Source organism: Rhinolophus hipposideros (assembly GCF_964194185.1).
Source record: "Rhinolophus hipposideros genome assembly, chromosome: 19".
NCBI lineage: Eukaryota > Metazoa > Chordata > Mammalia > Chiroptera > Rhinolophidae > Rhinolophus > Rhinolophus hipposideros.
In genome coordinates this window covers 464,045-484,803 of record NC_138065.1, presented here as the reverse complement: position 1 = coordinate 484,803, position 20,759 = coordinate 464,045, and the positions used below count along the sequence as shown (strand labels likewise).

The 20,759-nt window shown below is 46.0% G+C and overlaps 7 protein-coding genes across 7 annotated transcripts in view; 4 read left to right on the top strand and 3 right to left on the bottom strand.

The window, feature by feature from the left end:
* The window catches only part of LOC308510680 (histone H1.3-like), a gene marked incomplete at both ends in the record, with an annotated part of 269,863 nt that overhangs the window by 9,212 nt on the left and 239,892 nt on the right, over positions 1-20,759 (top strand). The gene's annotated exons all lie outside the window — the stretch shown is intronic.
* On the top strand, positions 472-4,132 carry LOC308510688 (histone H3.1-like). The gene has a single exon (XM_081080398.1). It carries the CDS (start codon positions 1,067-1,069, stop codon positions 1,475-1,477), a length of 411 nt encoding a protein of 136 aa, XP_080936524.1. The 5' UTR covers positions 472-1,066; the 3' UTR covers positions 1,478-4,132.
* LOC308510682 (histone H1.3-like) lies at positions 3,978-6,290 on the bottom strand. The gene is made up of 2 exons (XM_081080392.1): positions 5,597-6,290; positions 3,978-5,007 (listed from the first exon to the last, which is right to left on the bottom strand). Exons 1-2 carry the CDS (start codon positions 6,241-6,243, stop codon positions 4,998-5,000), a joined length of 657 nt encoding a protein of 218 aa, XP_080936518.1. The 5' UTR covers positions 6,244-6,290; the 3' UTR covers positions 3,978-4,997.
* Positions 10,793-11,112, top strand: LOC308510718 (histone H4; the record flags this gene model as incomplete). The annotated part of the gene is made up of 1 exon (XM_081080443.1): positions 10,793-11,112. Exon 1 carries the CDS (start codon positions 10,801-10,803, stop codon positions 11,110-11,112), a length of 312 nt encoding a protein of 103 aa, XP_080936569.1. The 5' UTR covers positions 10,793-10,800.
* Positions 14,766-15,077, bottom strand: LOC308510721 (histone H4; the record flags this gene model as incomplete). The annotated part of the gene is made up of 1 exon (XM_081080446.1): positions 14,766-15,077. One exon carries the CDS (start codon positions 15,075-15,077, stop codon positions 14,766-14,768), a length of 312 nt encoding a protein of 103 aa, XP_080936572.1.
* LOC308510693 (histone H3.1) lies at positions 16,712-17,122 on the bottom strand (the record flags this gene model as incomplete). The annotated part of the gene is made up of 1 exon (XM_081080403.1): positions 16,712-17,122. The coding sequence occupies one exon, from the start codon at positions 17,120-17,122 to the stop codon at positions 16,712-16,714; it is 411 nt and encodes a 136-aa protein (XP_080936529.1).
* Positions 18,204-18,603, top strand: LOC308510713 (histone H2B type 1-C/E/F/G/I; the record flags this gene model as incomplete). The annotated part of the gene is made up of 1 exon (XM_081080436.1): positions 18,204-18,603. One exon carries the CDS (start codon positions 18,204-18,206, stop codon positions 18,582-18,584), a length of 381 nt encoding a protein of 126 aa, XP_080936562.1. The 3' UTR covers positions 18,585-18,603.

Here is a 20,759-nt window from a genome sequence, read left to right as displayed (position 1 = left end):
CACCTTATCACTAAAAGGGCTCGCGTGTTCCTTAACATAGGTTGATAACTGCAAGTGATCTTTCCCGCTGTTGGTCGGTAGATGTCAGTGGTTTGACACAGGGGAAAAGCTAGACTTTAAAAACTAACAACAAAAGTTCACAACCCATTGAAACGGATAGAGATACTTTGTGTGACAGATAATGGAGATTAGCACAGCTGGCCTTGAGAGTTCAAAGTGAGGCAATTAGCAGTCCCATTTGGGAAAATGACTTGTTTCTGTCATCTTTTTCTGGAAAGGGTTGAAATACTTTTAGATGTGTTCAAATCATATTGTGCAGTTCGCTTATATTCTGTTAGCAATTGGTTGCTAAGGCTTTATATACTTTACACAAAGAGGTTGCTTTACTTGAAGCAATTGGTCACATTTGATGCCTTATAAACTCTTTTAAGTTTTGAAACGAGATTTCTGGCGTCCCCTTTTACCGAAACAAGATAAACGTTTCTAAACCTACGAAAGGAATGGCTGTTAAGACAATTGGAATTCTGTCAGGAGGTAAGTTAGGACTTGGCTATGTACATGACATGGTAGGAATCAGTAGCATTGTTTGTTTCAACGTGTTGAAATGTTGAAATTATTTTCTGAGTGCACCATGCATATACACAAATACATAATGATGGTGTCCATTCAAGTAAACTTGTCAGAAACTAATGTATGAATAACATACAGAACAAAGGAGGGATAGCTGACCAATCACACACCAGGGCGGGCTTTTTAAATTTCACTGATAATAGCATTCAACAATAATCCGTGGGTTGTCATTTCAAAAAACAGCAGGTGAAGTACACTAAAAATAACACTAAATGAAACCTTGCTTTTATGGACTCAAAGTGGAGTATAAATGCGAAAGAAAGAAAATGTTTGATTTTAATCAGTGTTTAATGGAAATCTAATCATTCCTCCGAAGGTAAACAAAACCAGGTTAGATCACAGCGTGGGACTCATGAACCAGGCTGATGCGCTCGAATGCATAAGGTCAGAAACCATCCCAGTTCTCTTCAGCTAGGTTACTTTCCAGTGTTACCTCATGGCTCGCACGAAGCAGACGGCGCGCAAGTCCACCGGTGGGAAGGCCCCGCGCAAGCAGCTGGCCACCAAGGCGGCCCGCAAGAGCGCGCCGGCCACCGGCGGCGTCAAGAAGCCCCACCGCTACCGGCCGGGCACGGTGGCGCTGCGCGAGATCCGGCGCTACCAGAAGTCCACGGAGCTGCTGATCCGCAAGCTGCCCTTCCAGCGGCTGGTGCGCGAGATCGCGCAGGACTTCAAGACGGACCTGCGCTTCCAGAGCTCGGCCGTGATGGCGCTGCAGGAGGCGTGCGAGGCGTACCTGGTGGGGCTGTTCGAGGACACCAACCTGTGCGCCATCCACGCCAAGCGCGCCACCATCATGCCCAAGGACATCCAGCTCGCCCTCAGCATCCACGGGGAGCGTGCGTAAGCCGCCTTTATTTCCGAGAGGTAACCTAAACCAAACCCAACGGCTCTTCAGGGGCACCTACTCATTCAGTTGAAAGAGCTGTGCGCCAAGGGCTGAAATTTAACTAAGGCCAGGAATTCAGTTTGTGAAAGCAAAGAAGTGCACACTCACTGTAAAATATGTGTGCTCCCTGTGTCACAGACTGATCTGGTCACTAAGGCAGGACTGGGACTCTGCACAGGTAAAGCGAATACAATAATCACTTGTTTTCTGGAGCCACTCAGGAACCATCGAGACAAGCCCTCCACTTTCTCCAACAAAGGAAGGGGGCCTGAACCGCCCTTGGTCAACCCAGGATCTGGGTTCTGTCACTTTGGCTCACAGCCCCTAAGGGAGTCCCCATCCTATGGTCCCTAAACACTGGAGGCCCTTCAGGGACGAAGTCAATAGGTCTGCACTTCAGGGAACACCCAAGTCCTGGCAGGACCCACACAACCTGTCTTTCCCAGCAATTTATTCAACAGCTGCAGGCTGCCTGGAGCAAGTCATCCGGTCTTCCGTTATGGAACCCAAGAACTACTTGCAGAAACACCTGAAAGCTCAGTGTAATATTTTTGCACCTTGAAGGAGACTAGCAAGTAATTAATAACACCACAATTTGACTCCCACGTGATTGTTGATTGACAGGATCTTTAGGCTCCCAGTCCTCCTAGCAGCACTTAATACATCTTTGCCAAATATTATCAGTATAAGTGGAAGGCAGGGAACACAAAATGGAACTAAAGTGGGGGGGGAGGGGTGGAAGAAGGAAAAAATAACTCCTGTACCTGAAAATTCTTAACGGCTGTATTTGTAATAGCCCTGAAGTGGCAATAGCTTAGCAGTTCCACTGACACGTGGTCACGCAAACTCCTATACATCCATACAAGTGAATCCTACTGGCTATAAAAAAGGAAGCTATTGATACATGTAAGGCGCCCACTAGATCTCAAGGGCATGCATAGAGACAAGGCCAATCTCAAAGGTTACATGTTGTACTATTCCATGTATGTAGCATTCTCAAAATGAGGAAACCAGAGATGGATAACAGGTTAGTGATTGACCCAGGACAGGAGAGAAAGGTGGGCACCTGTGAGCATGAAGGAGTAACACAAGGAGTTCCTAGGTGATGATGGAACAGTTTTGTTCCAGCTCTGCAGTCGTGGTTCCAAGAATCTACTCACGGGAAAAGGCTGACAGGACCCTCCTCACTTACACACAGATGCCTAAATGAGAGCATGTGAAAACTGGTGAGAACTGAATAAGTATAATTGTGTAGGATATCACCATTACAGAAACTGGGTTCAAATGACTCTATTTCCAATTTACAAGGTACATGGGGTAAAAAAAAAAAAAAAAGCTGTAACAATTCTTTAGCATTTGCTACTTTGCATCGCTTAGGATTCTATTGGCTTGCTTAGTAAATCAATGGGACTTTTGTCATATTAACAGCGTTGTTTTGCTATTTTTTTAAAGTTTTATTTATTTGTATTTTTCCAGGACCCACTAGCTCCAAGTCAAATAGTTGTTTCAATCAAGTTGTGGAGGGCTCAGCTCACAGTGGCCCATGTGGGGATTGAACCAGCAACCTTGTTAAGAGCACCGCACTCTAACCAACTGAGCTAACGGGTGGCCCCTGATTTACTATCTTTTGGCTGTTCTAGTTGTGACACATCCATTTGGTTGGGAGTTGGTTCATTAATATTGGCACCTGATTTTGGAGATATTGCTGCCCCTACCTTAAAAGGAAATTGAGTTTTAAAAGTGGATATTTGCAATCTCAAATTTTTTGATGTGTACTTGGTTGAGTTAATCCATGGTGCTTAGGAGAGTGTGCTTGGTACATCATAAATGCACAATAGTAAAGCCAAGGCCCAAAATGGCATCCCTCATGCTAAGAGCCAAACATAGCAAACCTAGATTTCATACCTGATCTAATTGCAGTTTCGAACGCTCCCAAAAACATAATCTTAATCAACCTGTTCGGAATTTTCTGGGCAATCACCAGTAAGGTGACTCTGATCAGTACGTCATTCTAAGCCATTTTTCTTAACTGTAAAACAAACATTTTAACTATACCTAATGCAAGTACTTTATGATGTGGAAGTCACAGAAGTGCTTCATAAACTGTAAGGGACTACAGATATTATATAGCCATTTTGACACCTCTTACTGAATGTCACATTCCCACATAGTTCCCTTATTCCTCGTCACTCTTCACCAAAAATCTCTCATTCTGGGTAGTAAAGACCTCACAGCTCTCTTCTTACCTTTCCTACTCGATGCAATCTCTTATTTTCAAAGATTCTTTTGAGTAAACTATGTCTCATTCCCCCATCTACCAGATCTTTCTTCTCAACTAAGCCACATTCATAAAAGGATAAAAAAATAATGTGAAGCAGCTATAATTGGGAAAAAATTGAATTTCTGCTTAAAAGAGCTGGAGATAATGGCTACAGACAAAATCTTTTTTTTTTTTTTTACGATCAAATAGTAAAATTTATGAAATGATTATCCAATGTGGGGTGCTGTAAACAAAGAATAAGGTGAGAGGCATTACACCCAGAGCATTCAGTGCTCCCTGGACATGTCTTGTGGGCTCTATGGATAGCCTGGGGAGACCTGAAAATACCTTTTCAAAACAATGTTTTTAAATATTCAAAGCATACAGGATAAGAAAGTTAGCAACATTAAAATATACCAAAGTGTAAGTATGTATAATAATGTGTTTCATTAGTAACACACCAAATAACAAGGATCAGCAGGTGGAATAATTAATATCAGTTTCAAAGACTCAGAATGAGTGTAAAATTTGAAGATAATCCCAGGAACTGCAAGGTGATAGAAAAACTGATTGGGCTTGTTAAAAGTCAGGTGCTGCAAGATCCATGTGATTAGCTGCCTAATTGAAAGAAATGCTAAATTGTATTTAGTTTGTGGGGGGGGGGGGGAATTTTCCCTGTCCAGGTTTACATCCCACAATGGTCTCTAGAACTCAAGTTTTTGTCAAGTAAAAATTAAGCGGGCTTCCTTGAAATAACACCTCAGTCTGGGACTCAGTGGAGTCAGACATGTGGGGGAAACCATCCTCCTAGAGTCCACTTTTTTGCCCTGGTAATCCCAACTCCAGGAGCTGTCTAACCAACCACGCTGCCTTCCCAAACGTTTTCTTTGTTTCATTCCACCCTCGCTGTCTTGCCTGTTCAGCAGATATTGGACAGCCACACACGTTTCCCTGGGTCTCTCAACAACCCGGCCAAAAAAACCAGTTACAAAGAGCCGGAAGGGAGCTTTACACCTTCAGTTTCCCTTAGCCTCAAGGTGGCAGCATAACCTCAGAATAATAGCGTGAATAATCCAAGAGAAATCCATTGATCTCGAGGAAAAAAAATTGCAAGCTTCTCAACTACGTGACAGTATATACAAGATTTAATACCTCAACCTCTAATTGGTACTTTCTCAGGACCCATGCACGTGTATCCAGAGGAACGTTCTGATTAGCTCAGCAACCTCTGCAAACCAATAAAAAGGGAAATTTAAGAAACATGAGAGGGTAATAACCCTTTCCTGACATTGGTTAAAGAGAATTGCACCTTTCCCTTCTAGTATATCTGACGCCGGAAGCAAGGCGGCAAGGCGTGCGCCACATCCAAGACACACTTGTCGCGGGCCGGCCTACAGTTCCCCGCGTGCACAGGCTGCTCCACGACAAGATGCGCATCATCCCGCGGTACCTGCAGCTGGCCATCCGCAACGACTAACTTAACAAGCTACTGGGCAAGGTCACCATCACGCAGGGCGGCGCTGCTGCCAAAGACTGAAAGCCACCACAAGGCCAAGGACAAGTGAAGATTTTAAACCACTACCCCTGCTCCCGGATGCCGAAATTCTCAAGAGCCACCCAACTTTCCTGGGACTGGTACCAAAGCCAACTAGGATTCCTGAACACATATCGTGCACGCCCCTCTGCATCCCACCTCACCCCACACGGAGCTGCAAACACATCAAATCCCAAAATGCTCAGCTCTTTCCTGAAACTAGTGGGTGGCTCTGAAAAGAGCCTTTGAGATTTCAAAGCAGGACATGCCGCTCCGACCTTACTTCTTCTTAGGCGCCGACTTCTTCCCTTTTGCAGCCTTCGGTTTGGCCGCTTTGGGCTTCGGGGCTTTGGCCTTGGCCGGACTCTTAGCCGCCTTCTTGGGCTTGGCGGCCTTGACTTTCTTCGGGCTCTTGGCCACTTTCTTGGCCCCCGCCGCCGCCGCCGGCTTCTTCGCCTTCTTCGGGGTCTTCTTGGCGCTCTTCTTGGGGGTCGCCGAGCCCGCGGCCTTCTTGGGCTTCTTGGCCGCCCCAGCAGCCTTCTTGGGCTTGGCGGCGCCCGCCCTCTTGGGTTTGGGCTTGGCCTCCCCGGAGGCCGCCTTCTTGTTGAGCTTGAAGGAGCCCGAGGCGCCGGTGCCCTTGGTCTGCACCAGGGTGCCCTTGCTCACCAGGGTCTTGAGACCCAGCTTGATGCGGCTGTTGTTCTTGTCCACGTCGTAGCCGGCGGCCGCCAGCGCCTTCTTGAGCGCGGCCAGCGACACGCCGCTGCGCTCCTTGGAGGCGCCCACGGCCTTGGTGATGAGCTCGGACACCGGGGGGCCGGACGCCTTGCGCTTGGCGGCAGCGGCGCCGGTTCTCTTCGCCTTCTTCTTAGCAGGTGTTTTCTCCGCAGGTGCAGGAGTAGCAGGAGCAACGGGAGCAGTCTCCGACATTTTTCTGTTTCGCCAGGAAAGACAAAAAGGGACTTGAACTGTCAGAGCTGCGTGGCGCGGCGCGGGCGGCGGGGGTTTATATAGCGAGTCGCTGAGTGGTGATTGGCTGCGAGCTCCGTGCGCCGCGCGGCCCAAAAGGCTCCTCTGCTCTGCCGGGTGGCTGTGTTTCTTGCCCTTTAAAAAGAAGAAAAATATAAGAAATCTGGGCACGAAATAATTAGGGCTTTGGGGAAAACGGATCCGTGAGTCTTCAGGCTCCAGACCTGCCTTCTTTGCTTTACCTGCTTTCAAAGCCGGCCCCCTGAAACTTCCCGGACTCCCCCAAGTCTCTCTAAAAGTTCAGACAAACTGAGACAACTTTCAGATTTTCCTTAAAAATACCATTTCTCTCTGTTTCCTTTGCAAATCTTTCCTCCACGTAATAATTCCGCACAGTCTTTTCTTTGCAACTTGGTGTAAACAAACTCAGTTTTATTTAAATATAAAGGGAAAATCGGTTTTTTTCGCCAGCTCAATAGCACACATTTTCTGCAGGTTGTTTGCACTGAGCACCGCGGCTTGGCATGGGGGAGACAACTCTGCACACACGACGGGCAGCTATTTTAGAGAAGGTGGATTATTTTTTCAGAGTATTTGACTGACCATTGTGGCATCTTAGTTTGATTTCGGTGTTTCCGTGATTCGAATATTTTGGGAAGGATGGTGGGCGAGGCTGATTCATCCGTTTTCCAGATAGTCAGTTCTAACCAGTCACCAGTCTCTTTTTAAAGTAGCAAAATCTATTTTTCAGACGTAGAATGGGCATTGGAGACAAACTAACCTATCTAAAGAAGAAAAAGCAAATCATGAAGCAAGAGAAAAGGGCAGCTCTGCATCGACTTCTCAGCTGTGAAGTGAAGAACCCCACAAGACCAACTGTTTGGAATCGGCTCGCCTCAAAGTTGTAAATTATTTAATGACAGACACCTTACCCATAAGTTTTTTTCCCTCCAATGGTCAGCATAGAATTTTTAGCGTATTTCCTGTATTTCAAAATGACTTAAAATACAAATTTGATTTGACTTTATTTTTAATATTGTAAGTAGGGACAGAGAGGATTAGAATGAATTCTCATGTAAATCGCTTTCTGGATTTTCCTATTTTTCTGTGGGCTCTTTCTAACAAAATATGAAGTAGGGTGTCACAACCTAAATTAATTGGCCAAATATGTCCACCTGTGGGGTTCAAAAATTCAACAGCAAGCATGACTGACTTTTCTACTCCATCTTTTTTAGTCTGCAACACGACAGAGCTCGTCGAATTCAGTAAATACTGAATAATTGAGCAAAAAATTATCCAAATAATCAGAAACTGAAATTACACCTCTTTGTTCAATGAACAAGAAAAGCATTTGGGTGTTTTGTTTCCTCTAATAAATACCCCTATTTCCATAAATCTAGTCATTCTGGCCTAGATTCCATGATGATTTGAGAATTTTCTCATGAGTCCAAGATAAAATAATCATCTTTAAAGATATCCTCTCTCTATATTTAACTATTTCCATTTTTAAAAATCACTTGGCTTTTTTTTTTTTTTTTAATAGTCTTTTCTTGGTAAGCACTGACTGAAACCAAGACTAGTACTTGAGACTATGTTATATACCAAACACAAACACTGTATGAAAAGGTGAGCAGGTAGGACTCGGTCCATAGCACTTTACTCCTTGGCAGGCACTTTATGGGTGTCTACAGACTGTGGTCTTGGTTGTACACTGTGAATAGTGATGACCACAAACATTATATAGATCTTTTCCTTTTTGGTCCAGAGCCTAATATTATCTAGAACTAAAGATAATGATTAAAATTCAGATTCTTAAAATTTTACTATTTTGGCCATTATTGTAGTCATAACATCAGTTGTTGCATAATTGCTGGAATTATTCCCTAAATTACATATAGTTGATTTAAGACAGATGAAAAGTTCTTTCTATGGCATATGTCACCATTTCATTCTTGTGCAACTCTTACTGGTTTCCATGCCTAGTTAGGTCCCAAATAAGTGAGAAGACATTGGGATTAAGGGCCATTTCCTTAATAATCTGTAGATAATCACTGTCCCTCTCAAAAACTGAGATAACTGCTTTTACCTGAAAAGTTCTTCCCTGGATGTTTCTGGAAGGATGGGGCAGTGTTGCATGTAGTTACTGTTAGTGCTTGAGGCCCAGGCACTTATACTCACTGTGCTGTACTGAGAAGGTTCTGGAACACTGGATCACTCCAGTGTTCTAGTGCACAGTGGACGGTGCACTAGAAAATTTTCCCCTATTCCTTTGGTAGCTCACAAAAAGTTGTGTTTATTGTTCATCCTAGATCTGTATATATCTTAAAACAGGGGGTTTTCCACTATACTAAGACTTGAACCATTTATTTTTATAGATGCAAAAAGTAATTGAGGGAGGAAACCACAATTAGATAAGTTAGATAAGTGATGGTTGTCCCACTCATGACTGCTTGTTCTCTCACCTGTGGTATTAAACCCTCTCAGCGTCGTGAATGACTGGGACCTACAGGCAGTGGTCACCGGGTCGATGCACAGGGGCTGCACTAAGTGTGCCAAGACTCAGTGAATTTCAAAGGTTTAAGGGGGAGGGTGGCCATGTTGAAAAAATACCAAAAGGGGCAAAGAAAATATAAGATCTATAGAGCAAAAAAGGCACTGTGTTAGAACCAAATGTGTTCACAAGGATCATGAGAAATTACATTCTAATGTCCTATCAGAGTCTCACCTGAGGACATACTCGCACGTGAAACTCCACTCCAAGCACAACTCTATCTTGTGAATGTTATTTCCTAGAAGGGGCAATGCTATAATATCTCAAACTTCCAAGTCCCTTTTACATGTCCCTCTTTCTATCTGTACTATCTAGTACACCCGGAAGATGGCTCATTTCTAGTATTCTTCAGAAAGACCCCAACCTTCACCTTCCTTTGCAATTCCCACCACATTCCTTTCCCAGTCTGCACTGGAAGTTCTTCACGAGAAATTCCCTGTCACAACACAGCACAACAGAACTTATTGCAATGAAGGAAATGGTCTGTATCTGTACTGTAAATGGGCGGCCACTACCAACGTGTGCTTACTGAGCGCTTAATGAACCTGGAGTAACAAGAAATGAATTTTTAATTTAAGTTTAATTTAAATACACACATATGGAAGAGCACAGCTTTAAAGCAACTCTTTGCAATCTTGTATGTGAACTTGACGTGCTCAGAGATGTTCAAATATCACATCAATTTAGTAGGTATGGGGTCGTCAGACTTACAGCAGATTCTGTAAGTCAGACAAGCTCCCCAGTGATGGCCACGCTGACAGGGCACAGCGGCCTGGCACACCACCGCCCTTCACCACCCACTAGAAACTGGGAGCACGGTGGGCTGCTGGCAGGCCCCACCCTATCAGGTTACTTTCTCGTCCATCTACTTGACTTTGAGTTCGTTAAAAGAACTTCTGTGATTGTGTGTGTGCCCCTGGTATTTACACACCATTCTTGGCACATAGACCTTAAATTCTTGGATGGATGGATGGATGGATGGGTGGGTGGATGGATAGATCAGTCAATCACTCTTGTTTGGTCACATTCTCAAAAAGGACAGCATGGGAGATCACTGTGTCTAAGTCTGCTTAAATCTGTCTCTGAGGCTCTGACTGCAGGAAATGAAACGGTAAGCAGTCGCAGAGAACAAGTTTTTCATCACCTCTGTAGTTCACAGAACGCGTTTCCTGGGAGTGTGTGCAGTGTGAGTAAATGCTGGCGTTCTGTCAGTCATGTGAACCTGTATCATCTGTGAGCAGAACATCACTTCAGTCACTCTTTTTACTTGGACAGTATTTCCCAGGATTTATAATTTTTGTTAAATTTTGTAAATTTGCACACTTCCTCACCACACTGGCATAGATCATCGGTAGGTGGCGAGGTCATCAGATTCCAGAAACAGGACTCGGTTCTAAGCCCAATACCACCACGCACCAGAATCAGAGCAGCACTCCAAGCCTGTGATTCTCTTTTTACAACGCAAACAGCACCTTACAAATGGGAAACCAACAAGTGGAACTTCCATTAACATTCACTCCCTTTCCTCTTAGAGTCCCCCTTAGGATATTGAACACGACATGTATTATTATGTTCAGCAAGCAGGCATGTACACAGTCGGCCAATCCAGTAACTATTGCTAGAGTTGTAATAAATAATAATATTTTTAGAAGAATCTTCAGATTTAAAAATTAATTTTATTCAGGGTGTCTCTCCCTTTTGTAGACCAGTGTAGCGTTACTGCCTCCTCCTTATAAATGATAATAGCGGTCAGGAGAACGATTATTTCCGACAACCCACAGGCACAAAACTAGAGGCCACGGAAGCCAGCGACTCCGGACACCGACGAGGAAACAGGAAGAGTCGGAAGCCCAGCGCCTTTCCCCGCCCCCTGCCCTTTCAGTTTCCTGAAACGCACGGAAAAGTGATATATAAGGAGCTGCAGCCCGCGCTTCGCACAGCACGGTCGGTGTCCGTCGCTCTTCACCATGTCTGGTCGCGGCAAAGGCGGTAAAGGCCTCGGGAAAGGCGGCGCCAAGCGCCACCGCAAGGTCCTGCGCGACAACATCCAGGGCATCACCAAGCCCGCCATCCGGCGCCTGGCCCGGCGCGGCGGCGTCAAGCGCATCTCCGGGCTCATCTACGAGGAGACCCGCGGGGTGCTGAAGGTGTTCCTGGAGAACGTGATCCGGGACGCCGTCACCTACACGGAGCACGCCAAGCGCAAGACGGTCACGGCCATGGACGTGGTCTACGCGCTCAAGCGCCAGGGCCGCACCCTCTACGGCTTCGGGGGCTGAGCGGCCCCGCCGCGCGCCCGTGGCCCCGCCGTTCCCAAAGGCCCTTCTCAGGGCCGCCCACCTGCTCGCACAAGGGCTGTAGCTAACAGGGCCCGAAGGTGACACTTGCTACCAAGTCTGACCTTGAACAAAAAGTTTCTTTGCCACGCCTGGCGGTGCTGGCTTTTTGTTTGGTTTTTTTTTTTGGCCACTTTTCCAGTCGGCGGCCATCGCCTAACATGGCGGCTGAAATGAGCTCAAAGAACAAAGGGCGGGGGAGGGGAGCTCGCGCGGTTGGGGGCTCGTCTTGTAACCACCCGGAGCGAATTGCCTTAAATGGCGGCAGTTCCCTAGCCTACGTGTTACTAAGTTAGTAAGTTGTTTCATTGTATCCCAGGAGATTCAAGTTCACTTTACCAGGAGGCTCCGCTGACCCAGCACCTGCGTCCTCCAGAGGGCGCGCTGGCCTGTAACTAACCTCCCTCCCGCGGGAAGCAGTAGGTAGTCAGGGTAGGAAACCGCCGGCAGGAGTGGGAGAGACATTTTTAACTTGTCTTACCCAGTGCATCCCTGAGGACTAGAACTCTACTGTGACTTATGTCATCCATCATCTTACAGCTTTCTTTCCCAAGTTTGATAATTAAACGTCTTTCGGTGTTCTGTCAGCCTAAGGCCTTCCCACCTGTGACCCTGACTGCATCCTTACAACTCCATTCCCCCTCCACGCAAAAGAAGTAGCCTTAGGCTATCCCATGCTCACCCTCCCACCTGTGTCTGAAATCTTTTCCCTACTTGAGGACTTGAATTTGTGTCACTTAAATGCAGAGTGAAAACTCACCCTAGTTTACCAGGGATAGATAGCTTCAGTCTTTCTGGTATGTTTTAGTTAATGACGCCTTCCACTATCAATAACTTATTTGGTTGGATAATAAATGACTTGGTTATCCTTCTCTAACCATAATGATATTCCATCTTAAAGTTTCAATATTCTCTCTATTGGCTCCTTCCATTTATAAATATATGTTGGTGTCTCAACTTAATCCATAGCCCTATCAATTACTACACCCTTCCCTTTGTACCAAATCTCCAAGGTTTGAATAATCTGGAGTCACAGTTCATGACATGAATCACTCACAAATACCCTTGCCATGGTTACCACTGACCTATTAATTGCCAAATCCAAACTCATATTAAGAATTAAATCTGCTACATCTGACTCGTTTATTACTTGTGTCAGCTGAAAGATAGCAGAATATGCCCCCCAAAGTATGCCACTTTGGCATAACAATTATTTTGAGTGAAAGGCAGTTGAAACAGAGCAGATAGAAAAATGGGGCTTTGACATCTTTTCTTTCTGAAAGGAGATAATTATCCAATGGGAAACGTACCCTCCCCTACCAGGAAGAAAAGAACATTCTTACCACCAGAGATTGGGGTGGGATAAGGGAGGGGAAGAGTTTGAGGCTGAGAGAAATCTGTACTAACAGACCTTACTAAAAGAACCCTTATCTTCCCTTCAGTCTCCCCATATATTTTAGTTACTGTTTCACAATTACTACTCTATCCAACCTAATATGTAAGTTCTTAGGCCTAACAGGTTTGGGTCTTTGTGGCCACACAATAGCCTTGACGTCTCCCCCCCCCCCCCTCCCCGTGCCTTTCCCTAAGAAAGGAAGGATTTGTGGAACTGTGCCTCTCTGGGATTGAGTTTATTACACCTTGTGTCTCTCCGCCTGGTCTTCAGATGGTGGGTCTGCAGTCAAAGACGGGTAAGATTTCTCACGGGAGAAACAACCTAACCCAGACGGGGCCCCGTGGACCCTCAATGAGCTGTATGAAGATTGATGGGAAGAGGCTTAAGTCATTCCTTCTGATGACTCTTGCCTCTCCCTCTCACCTAATTGTGAGAGACGATCATTAGAGCAGCGATAAGATCAAGCTCTTTCTGCTCACCTCAAGGCTTTGTTTTACCTGGAGAGACTTTCCCCACCCCAGGGAGGTACGTACCACACCTTAGTTATCATGGGACTGGATAACTTGGCTGTTTTGGGACAAATAATTGGATTTTGAGATCATTCTTTCTATGTGGTTTAAGAAGTGTCACAGACCATGCCTTAAATCCTAAAATCCTTAAATCATGTGACTTTGTCTAAAATCAATAAATACTCACAGTTGGCCTGATTCAGGGCCCCAGTCTCTGATACTGCGGGTCCCCTGCTCCTCTAATTTAACTGCATTGAGTCTCTGTCTATTTATTGCAGCTTAACCCAAAGGCGCCCCTTCTCGCCTCTCCACAGCCTTTGTTGTGCAGGACGTGACGGGTCTTCACTTCCCCGTGTGCACTCCCCGTACCTGTAATAATATTAAGGAAAATGTGTGATTTTCTCCTGTGAATCTGTCCTATGCCAATTTCATTGTCAGGCCCAACTGGAGACTCAAATTGGGTAGTTTTTTGCCTCAGCCTTTTCCTACTATCAATGTCGGTGACCAGATTCCTGACAGGTCTCCATACGCATTGTTCCAACCCTACAACCACTAGATGTCGCTGCAGAGACCTGAGTGATTTGCAAATGTCATTTCCTCATGAGGATGCCCCATCTCAGAAAACTTATATGAAATACATTTGCATGCTTTTCTCCTGTTAATCTGTCTCGTTGGGGCAGAAAAACAATCCCTTCCTGAATTCTGGGTTCCTTGACTGCTCTAATAAACAAGTTTACATAAAACAGATTAACAGGAGAAAATTGTGATTGTGTAACATACAAGAACACCGTTAGTATATGAGACCCAAAGGCAGTCAGGCAATAGCTGTTTATATACCATCCTGAGCTGAGAAACAAGTAGGGCCTGGGGCCTAGGGCTGGGGGAGTTATTCACAGGAAAATGAGAAGGACAGACTTTGCTAATCAGAGGTTTGTCTCACCTGGAGGTGCGTCATTCAGATAAAAATTAACTCTGGTTCTAACACTTTTTCTGGGACAGTGCAAGTTTCTTCTGCTCTGCCAGGTCCTGATTGTCTTCAGTTCTAAATAAGTCACAAGCCCAAGTGGCACATTTTGTGGTACCTGTGCTGTGCCCCTACAGCCATGTCAATTCAATTCTCAGGCCAAGCAAGGTAAGTTACAGGTAAAGGTAAAATTTGGACACCCCTACAAAGGCCACCTGGCATCTCGCTAACACCCCACAACAGGCTAGTATGGAGAGCACTGTTTACTGTGAGCCAGGTCTTGGCACAGAAGCAACACTGCTCCATGGGGCTCCACTCCTGGCTGCCACCCTCAGCTCCAAGTGTGTGGGCACCCAAATTACTTATACAGCCTGGGAGCTCAGCATCTACCCTTTCTAAAATTGTTTTAACACTGCCGTGCCTTCAGGTTGCTTTTAGTAATTTAGCCAGGTGTATATACAACTGAACCTTGTAACTGTCTTACTAACTCGTCACTTAAGTTAAAAAATCCTAGGCATCACACCGACGTCTCCAAAAGACGTTACCATACGAGTCACGTTACCTGTTCTTCTAAGACAGTCCCATGTAAGACACACTCGTTAGGAGTGGTAGTTTTAATGAGCTACCATGGACGAAAAAGAAAGTGACAGCTCCTTTATAGAAAAACTGGGGAGCCCTGAAAAGGGCCATTGGTGGGGAAAAGACTAGGTTGGTGAACAAGAGTGACTCAGCCCCCGAAGCCATAGAGGGTGCGGCCCTGGCGCTTCAGCGCGTAGACCACGTCCATGGCCGTGACCGTCTTGCGCTTGGCGTGCTCCGTGTAGGTGACGGCGTCCCGGATCACGTTCTCCAGGAACACCTTCAGCACCCCGCGGGTCTCCTCGTAGATGAGCCCGGAGATGCGCTTGACGCCGCCGCGCCGGGCGAGGCGCCGGATGGCGGGCTTGGTGATGCCCTGGATGTTGTCACGCAGAACCTTGCGGTGGCGCTTGGCGCCACCTTTCCCGAGGCCTTTACCGCCTTTGCCACGACCAGACATAATATAGAACCAGACTCGGGAACGTCTGCCACACACTGGCCGCTGCAGCCTCTTAAATAACAAGTGGGCGGACCTCGTTTGAAACCGAAAGGCAGGAGAAGGCGGGAAACCGTCCTGAGTCCCCGCCCCTAGTAAACGCGGGGATGGAAGATTTGCTGGTGATAAGAAAATAAGAAATTCTAATCAGGGTGCCAAACACGTACAGCAATTGCCTCCTTTCTGTGTGAGTGTGTGTGTGTCCATCTGATGCATATTCTTGGATCTCTTTCACACTGGAATTGAATGGGATTTGACAAGGCCCAAATCCCAAGAAACAGGAATTGGCAGCTTCTTTTTCTTTGCCTCTGCTCTCTGGCCCACTCATTCCTTCCCTCTCTCTCTCTCTTCCTCTCTCTCTCCCTCTCCACCACCTCGGCTAGGCCCATTCTCTTCCCTGACAATGTATCACTAATAAACCCTACTAGCATATTAAAAAACGAATTGGCAAAAATATTTCCAAGCAACCCAACTAGGCTTGGGGTTTGGAATCCCTGAGCAGTTGCTGTCAAGCTGTTAATGGGGGCATGTTTGTTAATGTTAGTGGCCTTGTCCCTAAAAAGGACAAACTCTTGTTGATAACTGAGCTGTTGTAAAAGCAGAATGACTGGCATCTAGTTCGTTGACAATAAATTCCTATCCATCGCCCTGGTTTTCTGCTTTTAAAAACAAACGATTTATAAATTACAGACAGGATGAAAGCACCTGGAAGGATTTGAAAACGTTTCCCTCATAACACCATTTATGTCCAGTGTTATCATTTACACTGAGTACATGCATTTTAAAAACGAAGGATTGAAGAGGGAAAGGATGAAAATCGCCAGGGGCTAATGCTGTTCCTCTTAGGTAAGACACAGGGAGGAGGGGCGACTGCTTTCCTGGGACTGCTGTGTGGAATTCCAGCACAGATCTCCTCAACTCTGAAGCTAGGCAAAGGGATTTTTTTTTATACAAGTGCCAGACATATTAATAAAAATGTGGGCATTCCTATCTTGTTGCATTATAAAAAAATCCTAAGCTAGTGTATAAGACAATTAAGGTATATATGCTGTCTTTAGAATACAATAGTTTTCAAAATAGGAGATAATCTGTACTGTTAGAAAACTATTGACCTGAGTAAATTGGAAGATCTAATTTTATTAAGCAATTCATGAATTGGACATTTACCACCTAAAAAAATGGCGAGCTGAGAGCCTCTAAGAAAGTTTTCAGAGGAAGAGTAGAGCAAGGGAGCTATTAAGGCTTACTCTTGAGGCCTACACATTTTTCCTTTCAGAGAAGCAGAAAGGTTTTTGTCATGCAGATTGCTCTTTTAGCTTTGGGGGAGAAAATAGACGGAGAGGTCTCCTGTGACAGAATGCCTTACTGATTCTTGACCAGAAAATCCTATCCTGGTCAATTATGTTTCCCGGAGAGTCCTAAACACCTTCGATTGACTCAACCAAGTCCTCATCAGTGAGTGCACTGTGCTTCCACAAACTAAATTCCTAACCTTAAAATTGCAGCGCTTGCCTCACAGCTCTTTCAACTGAACGTGTAGGTGGCCCTGAAAAGAGCCTTTGGGTTGGTTTAGGTTACCTCTCGGTAGTAAAAGCAATTTAGGCCCTCTCCCCGCGGATGCGGCGCGCGAGCTGGATGTCCTTGGGCATGATGGTGACGCGCTTGGCGTGGATGGCGCACAGGTTGGTGTCCTCGAACAGCCCCACCAGGTACGCCTCGCACGCCTCCTGCAGCGCCATCACGGCCGAGCTCTGGAAGCGCAGGTCCGTCTTGAAGTCCTGCGCGATCTCGCGCACCAGCCGCTGGAAGGGCAGCTTGCGGATCAGCAGCTCCGTGGACTTCTGGTAGCGCCGGATCTCGCGCAGCGCCACCGTGCCCGGCCGGTAGCGGTGGGGCTTCTTGACGCCGCCGGTGGCCGGCGCGCTCTTGCGGGCCGCCTTGGTGGCCAGCTGCTTGCGCGGGGCCTTCCCGCCCGTGGACTTGCGCGCCGTCTGCTTCGTGCGAGCCATGCTGACGCGCTAAAAATGTCGCGCACTACTGAAAGCACTTGTGTTCTCTCTCCCATTTATAAAGGCAACCCCCTTCTGATTGGTCCAAATGTTCAAATTCCGCGCCCTGACTAGTAATTTACTTTGCCTTGTGATTGGCTAGTAGACCCCAGTTTAGAATATCTTCAAATTGAGAAATGAGTTCTATTGTGTTCCCTCAGTTCTTTGCACTATGTTTATGCTGTATTTTACATGTTTTAGTCATTCAGAAAATGGTCTGTTCGTTTCCTTAATATCCTTGCTTGGGATTAAGTTTGTGAAGAAATGAAAGTGAAAGTTGCAGCGTTCATCAATCTTTTCAAAAACTCCGCGTTTGAATATAATCCATCCACTACAGTTTTTTCCTTTATCAAATGTTTGACCTTGAGAAAAAATTGTCTTATTTTACCAGCACAACCACTCTGTTTCATAATTTCTAACCTTACAACAAACACTGCTACCTTCCAGATGCTCCTTTCTGAGATTGCAAATGAGAAAATTCCCCCTCTGTTGAAATGTGACCATTCTTTGATTCTTGGAAAAAGCTTAAATGTTCCCGGCTGTGATCAGACCAAAATAGGAATGTCAAAGGCACAATTTTGAACACATTGCTACCGTAAAAACAGAAGGAAAAAAAACAGTTATGTGTATATGCTCTCCCCTAGAGTTCGCAACCAGGTAACTAATTTGGGAAGAAACCACGGAGGAGTAAATTCAATCCAGCTTTGCCTACTTAGGTCCTGATTTAGAGAGACACAAGATTCATAAATAGATTCTATTAACATGAATTTAATTTTTCCGTTTTGGAAATGAAAATTTTTCTAAGGGAAAATAGAATCCAGGGCTCCGCTTCCTCACAAACAGCCAATCAAAAAGTAGATCTGAAAAAAAAAAAAAGTAGATCTGAAGTCACCTTTTTTACATAATACGGTTCTGCTGGCTGATTTCATCCAATCAGGGACAGAACCATATTAAACCTCATTTGCATAGACGCCCTGCACATATAGGCCAGCGTCGGCAAAAACGTTCACGCTGCAGGTCTCCTGTCAGAGCAATCTGTGCCATGCCCGAGCCGGCCAAGTCCGCGCCCGCCCCTAAGAAGGGCTCCAAGAAGGCGGTGACCAAGGCGCAGAAGAAGGACGGTAAGAAGCGCAAGCGCAGCCGCAAGGAGAGCTACTCGGTGTACGTGTACAAGGTGCTGAAGCAGGTGCACCCGGACACGGGCATCTCGTCCAAGGCCATGGGCATCATGAACTCGTTCGTCAACGACATCTTCGAGCGCATCGCGGGCGAGGCGTCGCGCCTGGCGCATTACAACAAGCGCTCGACCATCACGTCCCGGGAGATCCAGACGGCCGTGCGCCTGCTGCTGCCCGGGGAGCTGGCCAAGCACGCCGTGTCCGAGGGCACCAAGGCCGTCACCAAGTACACCAGCTCCAAGTAGGCTCGCACGGCAGCGGCTTGTCTCCCACCCCAAAGGCTCTTTTAAGAGCCACCCATGTTTTCACTCTAAGAGCTCTGACACTGAATGTTTTTGGAGGGGTCGTATACTAATTTGTTGAGACCCTGAATATCTACTAAACAACTGTTTTTGGCAAGCATTCCACGGTGTTGTGTCGTTTTTGAGACTTAATGTGGCTAGTGGAAGACAATAGGGGCTGAGGATTTCCTAATAAACGGAAAAGATTGGGAGAGGAATTGGCACAGAAAGGTTCGTGAAACAATAATTCAGTCCTTTAGTTCTGCAAGTTAAAACTTAAATGGAATTTACATTTGTTTGGGTAGTGTCCTTGCCTGGAAGCAAGCAAAGGAGCCGAGCATGGGCAGTCTTCCTTTGAAGAGGCTGGTGGCAATCAATACGATTTCTCCTAGATTTCAAAATACCTGAGATTAATGAGTTTCCAGTTCCAGTACTGGGTGTCAGCACCCAAGTCCACCATTATGGGCCTCTGTTGGATCATGGAGTTGGAGCACGTGTGGGGAAGACTATCCTAACAGATCTGAGTGTGCTTGAGTGTCTTCCCTACATGCAGTGTTGAGCAGAAGGCCTAGGACTCCATTTATTGAGTGTTAAGTTTCCCACTTCTCGGCCTTTTGGCTAAAATCAAGAGTGTTAAGTTTCCGAAAGTGACAGGTCCTAGGGAAAGCAGTGAGCAGTATAGAAACAGTCCTTGTTTTCACAGGGCTCATCTAAAGTGGATATTAAAACAAATCAAATAGGAGGGGAAGCATCAGTCTAAAGATCGCCTGAGCATTGCCAATAGCTGAATTGACTGAACCTTACATTTTCAAGTTCCTTGCTAGCAACTCTGGAACGAAGGTGAAGACAGATGGCAAGGGAAGAGGAGGCAGCAAGAGAGAATCACAATGTGTGGAGTTTACATTTGTACTTAGAGACTCGTTAGCCGACTGAAGTTATCTGGAGGTTAACATATGCTTGCTCTGTAAGACATGCCACATCTAGTACACAGCCTCCTCCCATCTGCTGGGCCCCTTTGCTCATAATCTCTGGTTCTCAAAACCACCCTCAGCAGAGAAATTCACCGGCAGGAAGGGAGGTAGAGAGGGGAGAGGCATGGGGGAGCAGCGGTGGAAAGTACCATTGCATTAAGGGAATCTGCCACCTGTCATTCTAGTTGTCATTCTTAATATGCCCCTTCCACCTTGTGGCCCAAGATGCCTTGCTGCAAAGGAAGGTTGTGGAGTTTAATTACTAAATAAGAAAGAATGAATGTCAGGGGACAACTGTGGCAGTCCCTGCCACAGCTCAAGCCTGAAAACAATAAAACGAGAGGGGAATGGTGAGTTGTGAAGTCTTCAGTAGCAAACTGAAGCTTCCTAGTATAACACACGAGTTGTAAATACTGACTAAAATTGTGTCACTGGGGAAGAAAATAAAACCACACAACTCTAGCTGGAATCAAATTTTCATTTTGAGGTGATCAGTGCTTGACACCACTGGAGTCCAAATGGAGCTGTGTGCAGTTGGCACAGGGCTTGGGCACTCAGGACAATGCAGTGAGATTTGGAGAAGGTCCCTGTGGTCAAACTAAAAGGGGTCAAGCTGAGTCTGGAGTCTAGTGACACCCTACTGGCTTAATATACATGCCAATGGCTACCCTCTGGCATACAAACTACAATCCTGCCTGCCTGGGTCCTGTCTTTTATCTTGGTGAATCTCTCAACTCATTCAGAAGACATACCCATTGTGATGGGCAGTCAACCTTGAAACCACAGAACAGTAATGAAATCAAACTATCTTAGGTTCTCCTTATCAATTCTGTGACATGAATAAACATACAATTGGCAAACACTTATTCCTGGTGAGAGCTTTTCCTGATAAGACCAAAAACACCAATTTAGAAAATAGGCTTCTTACACTCTTCTTCATGAGACTCACCTGATGGGAACTTGGAACAATGTTGGAACTTGGAAGGGACTGAGTAGTCCGGGTGGGGTCTCAGACCTTACACTTGTAACCAGCTCAGTGATCGTCTCGCTGCAGGTGGAAAACACACGACCTGTGCCCAGGCTGTGGAAGCCTCCAGGCTAGGCCGGGCCTTCGGTCCTGCCGCCAATAAGCCCTTTAGAAATCCTGATTATCAACTATGCCCTTCTT

Bases quoted from the DNA above. Each gene is read 5' to 3' on its own strand.
- LOC308510682 (XM_081080392.1), bottom strand. From the start codon at position 6,243: ATGTCGGAGACTGCTCCCGTTGCTCCTGCTACTCCTGCACCTGCGGAG.
- LOC308510688 (XM_081080398.1), top strand. From the start codon at position 1,067: ATGGCTCGCACGAAGCAGACGGCGCGCAAGTCCACCGGTGGGAAGGCC.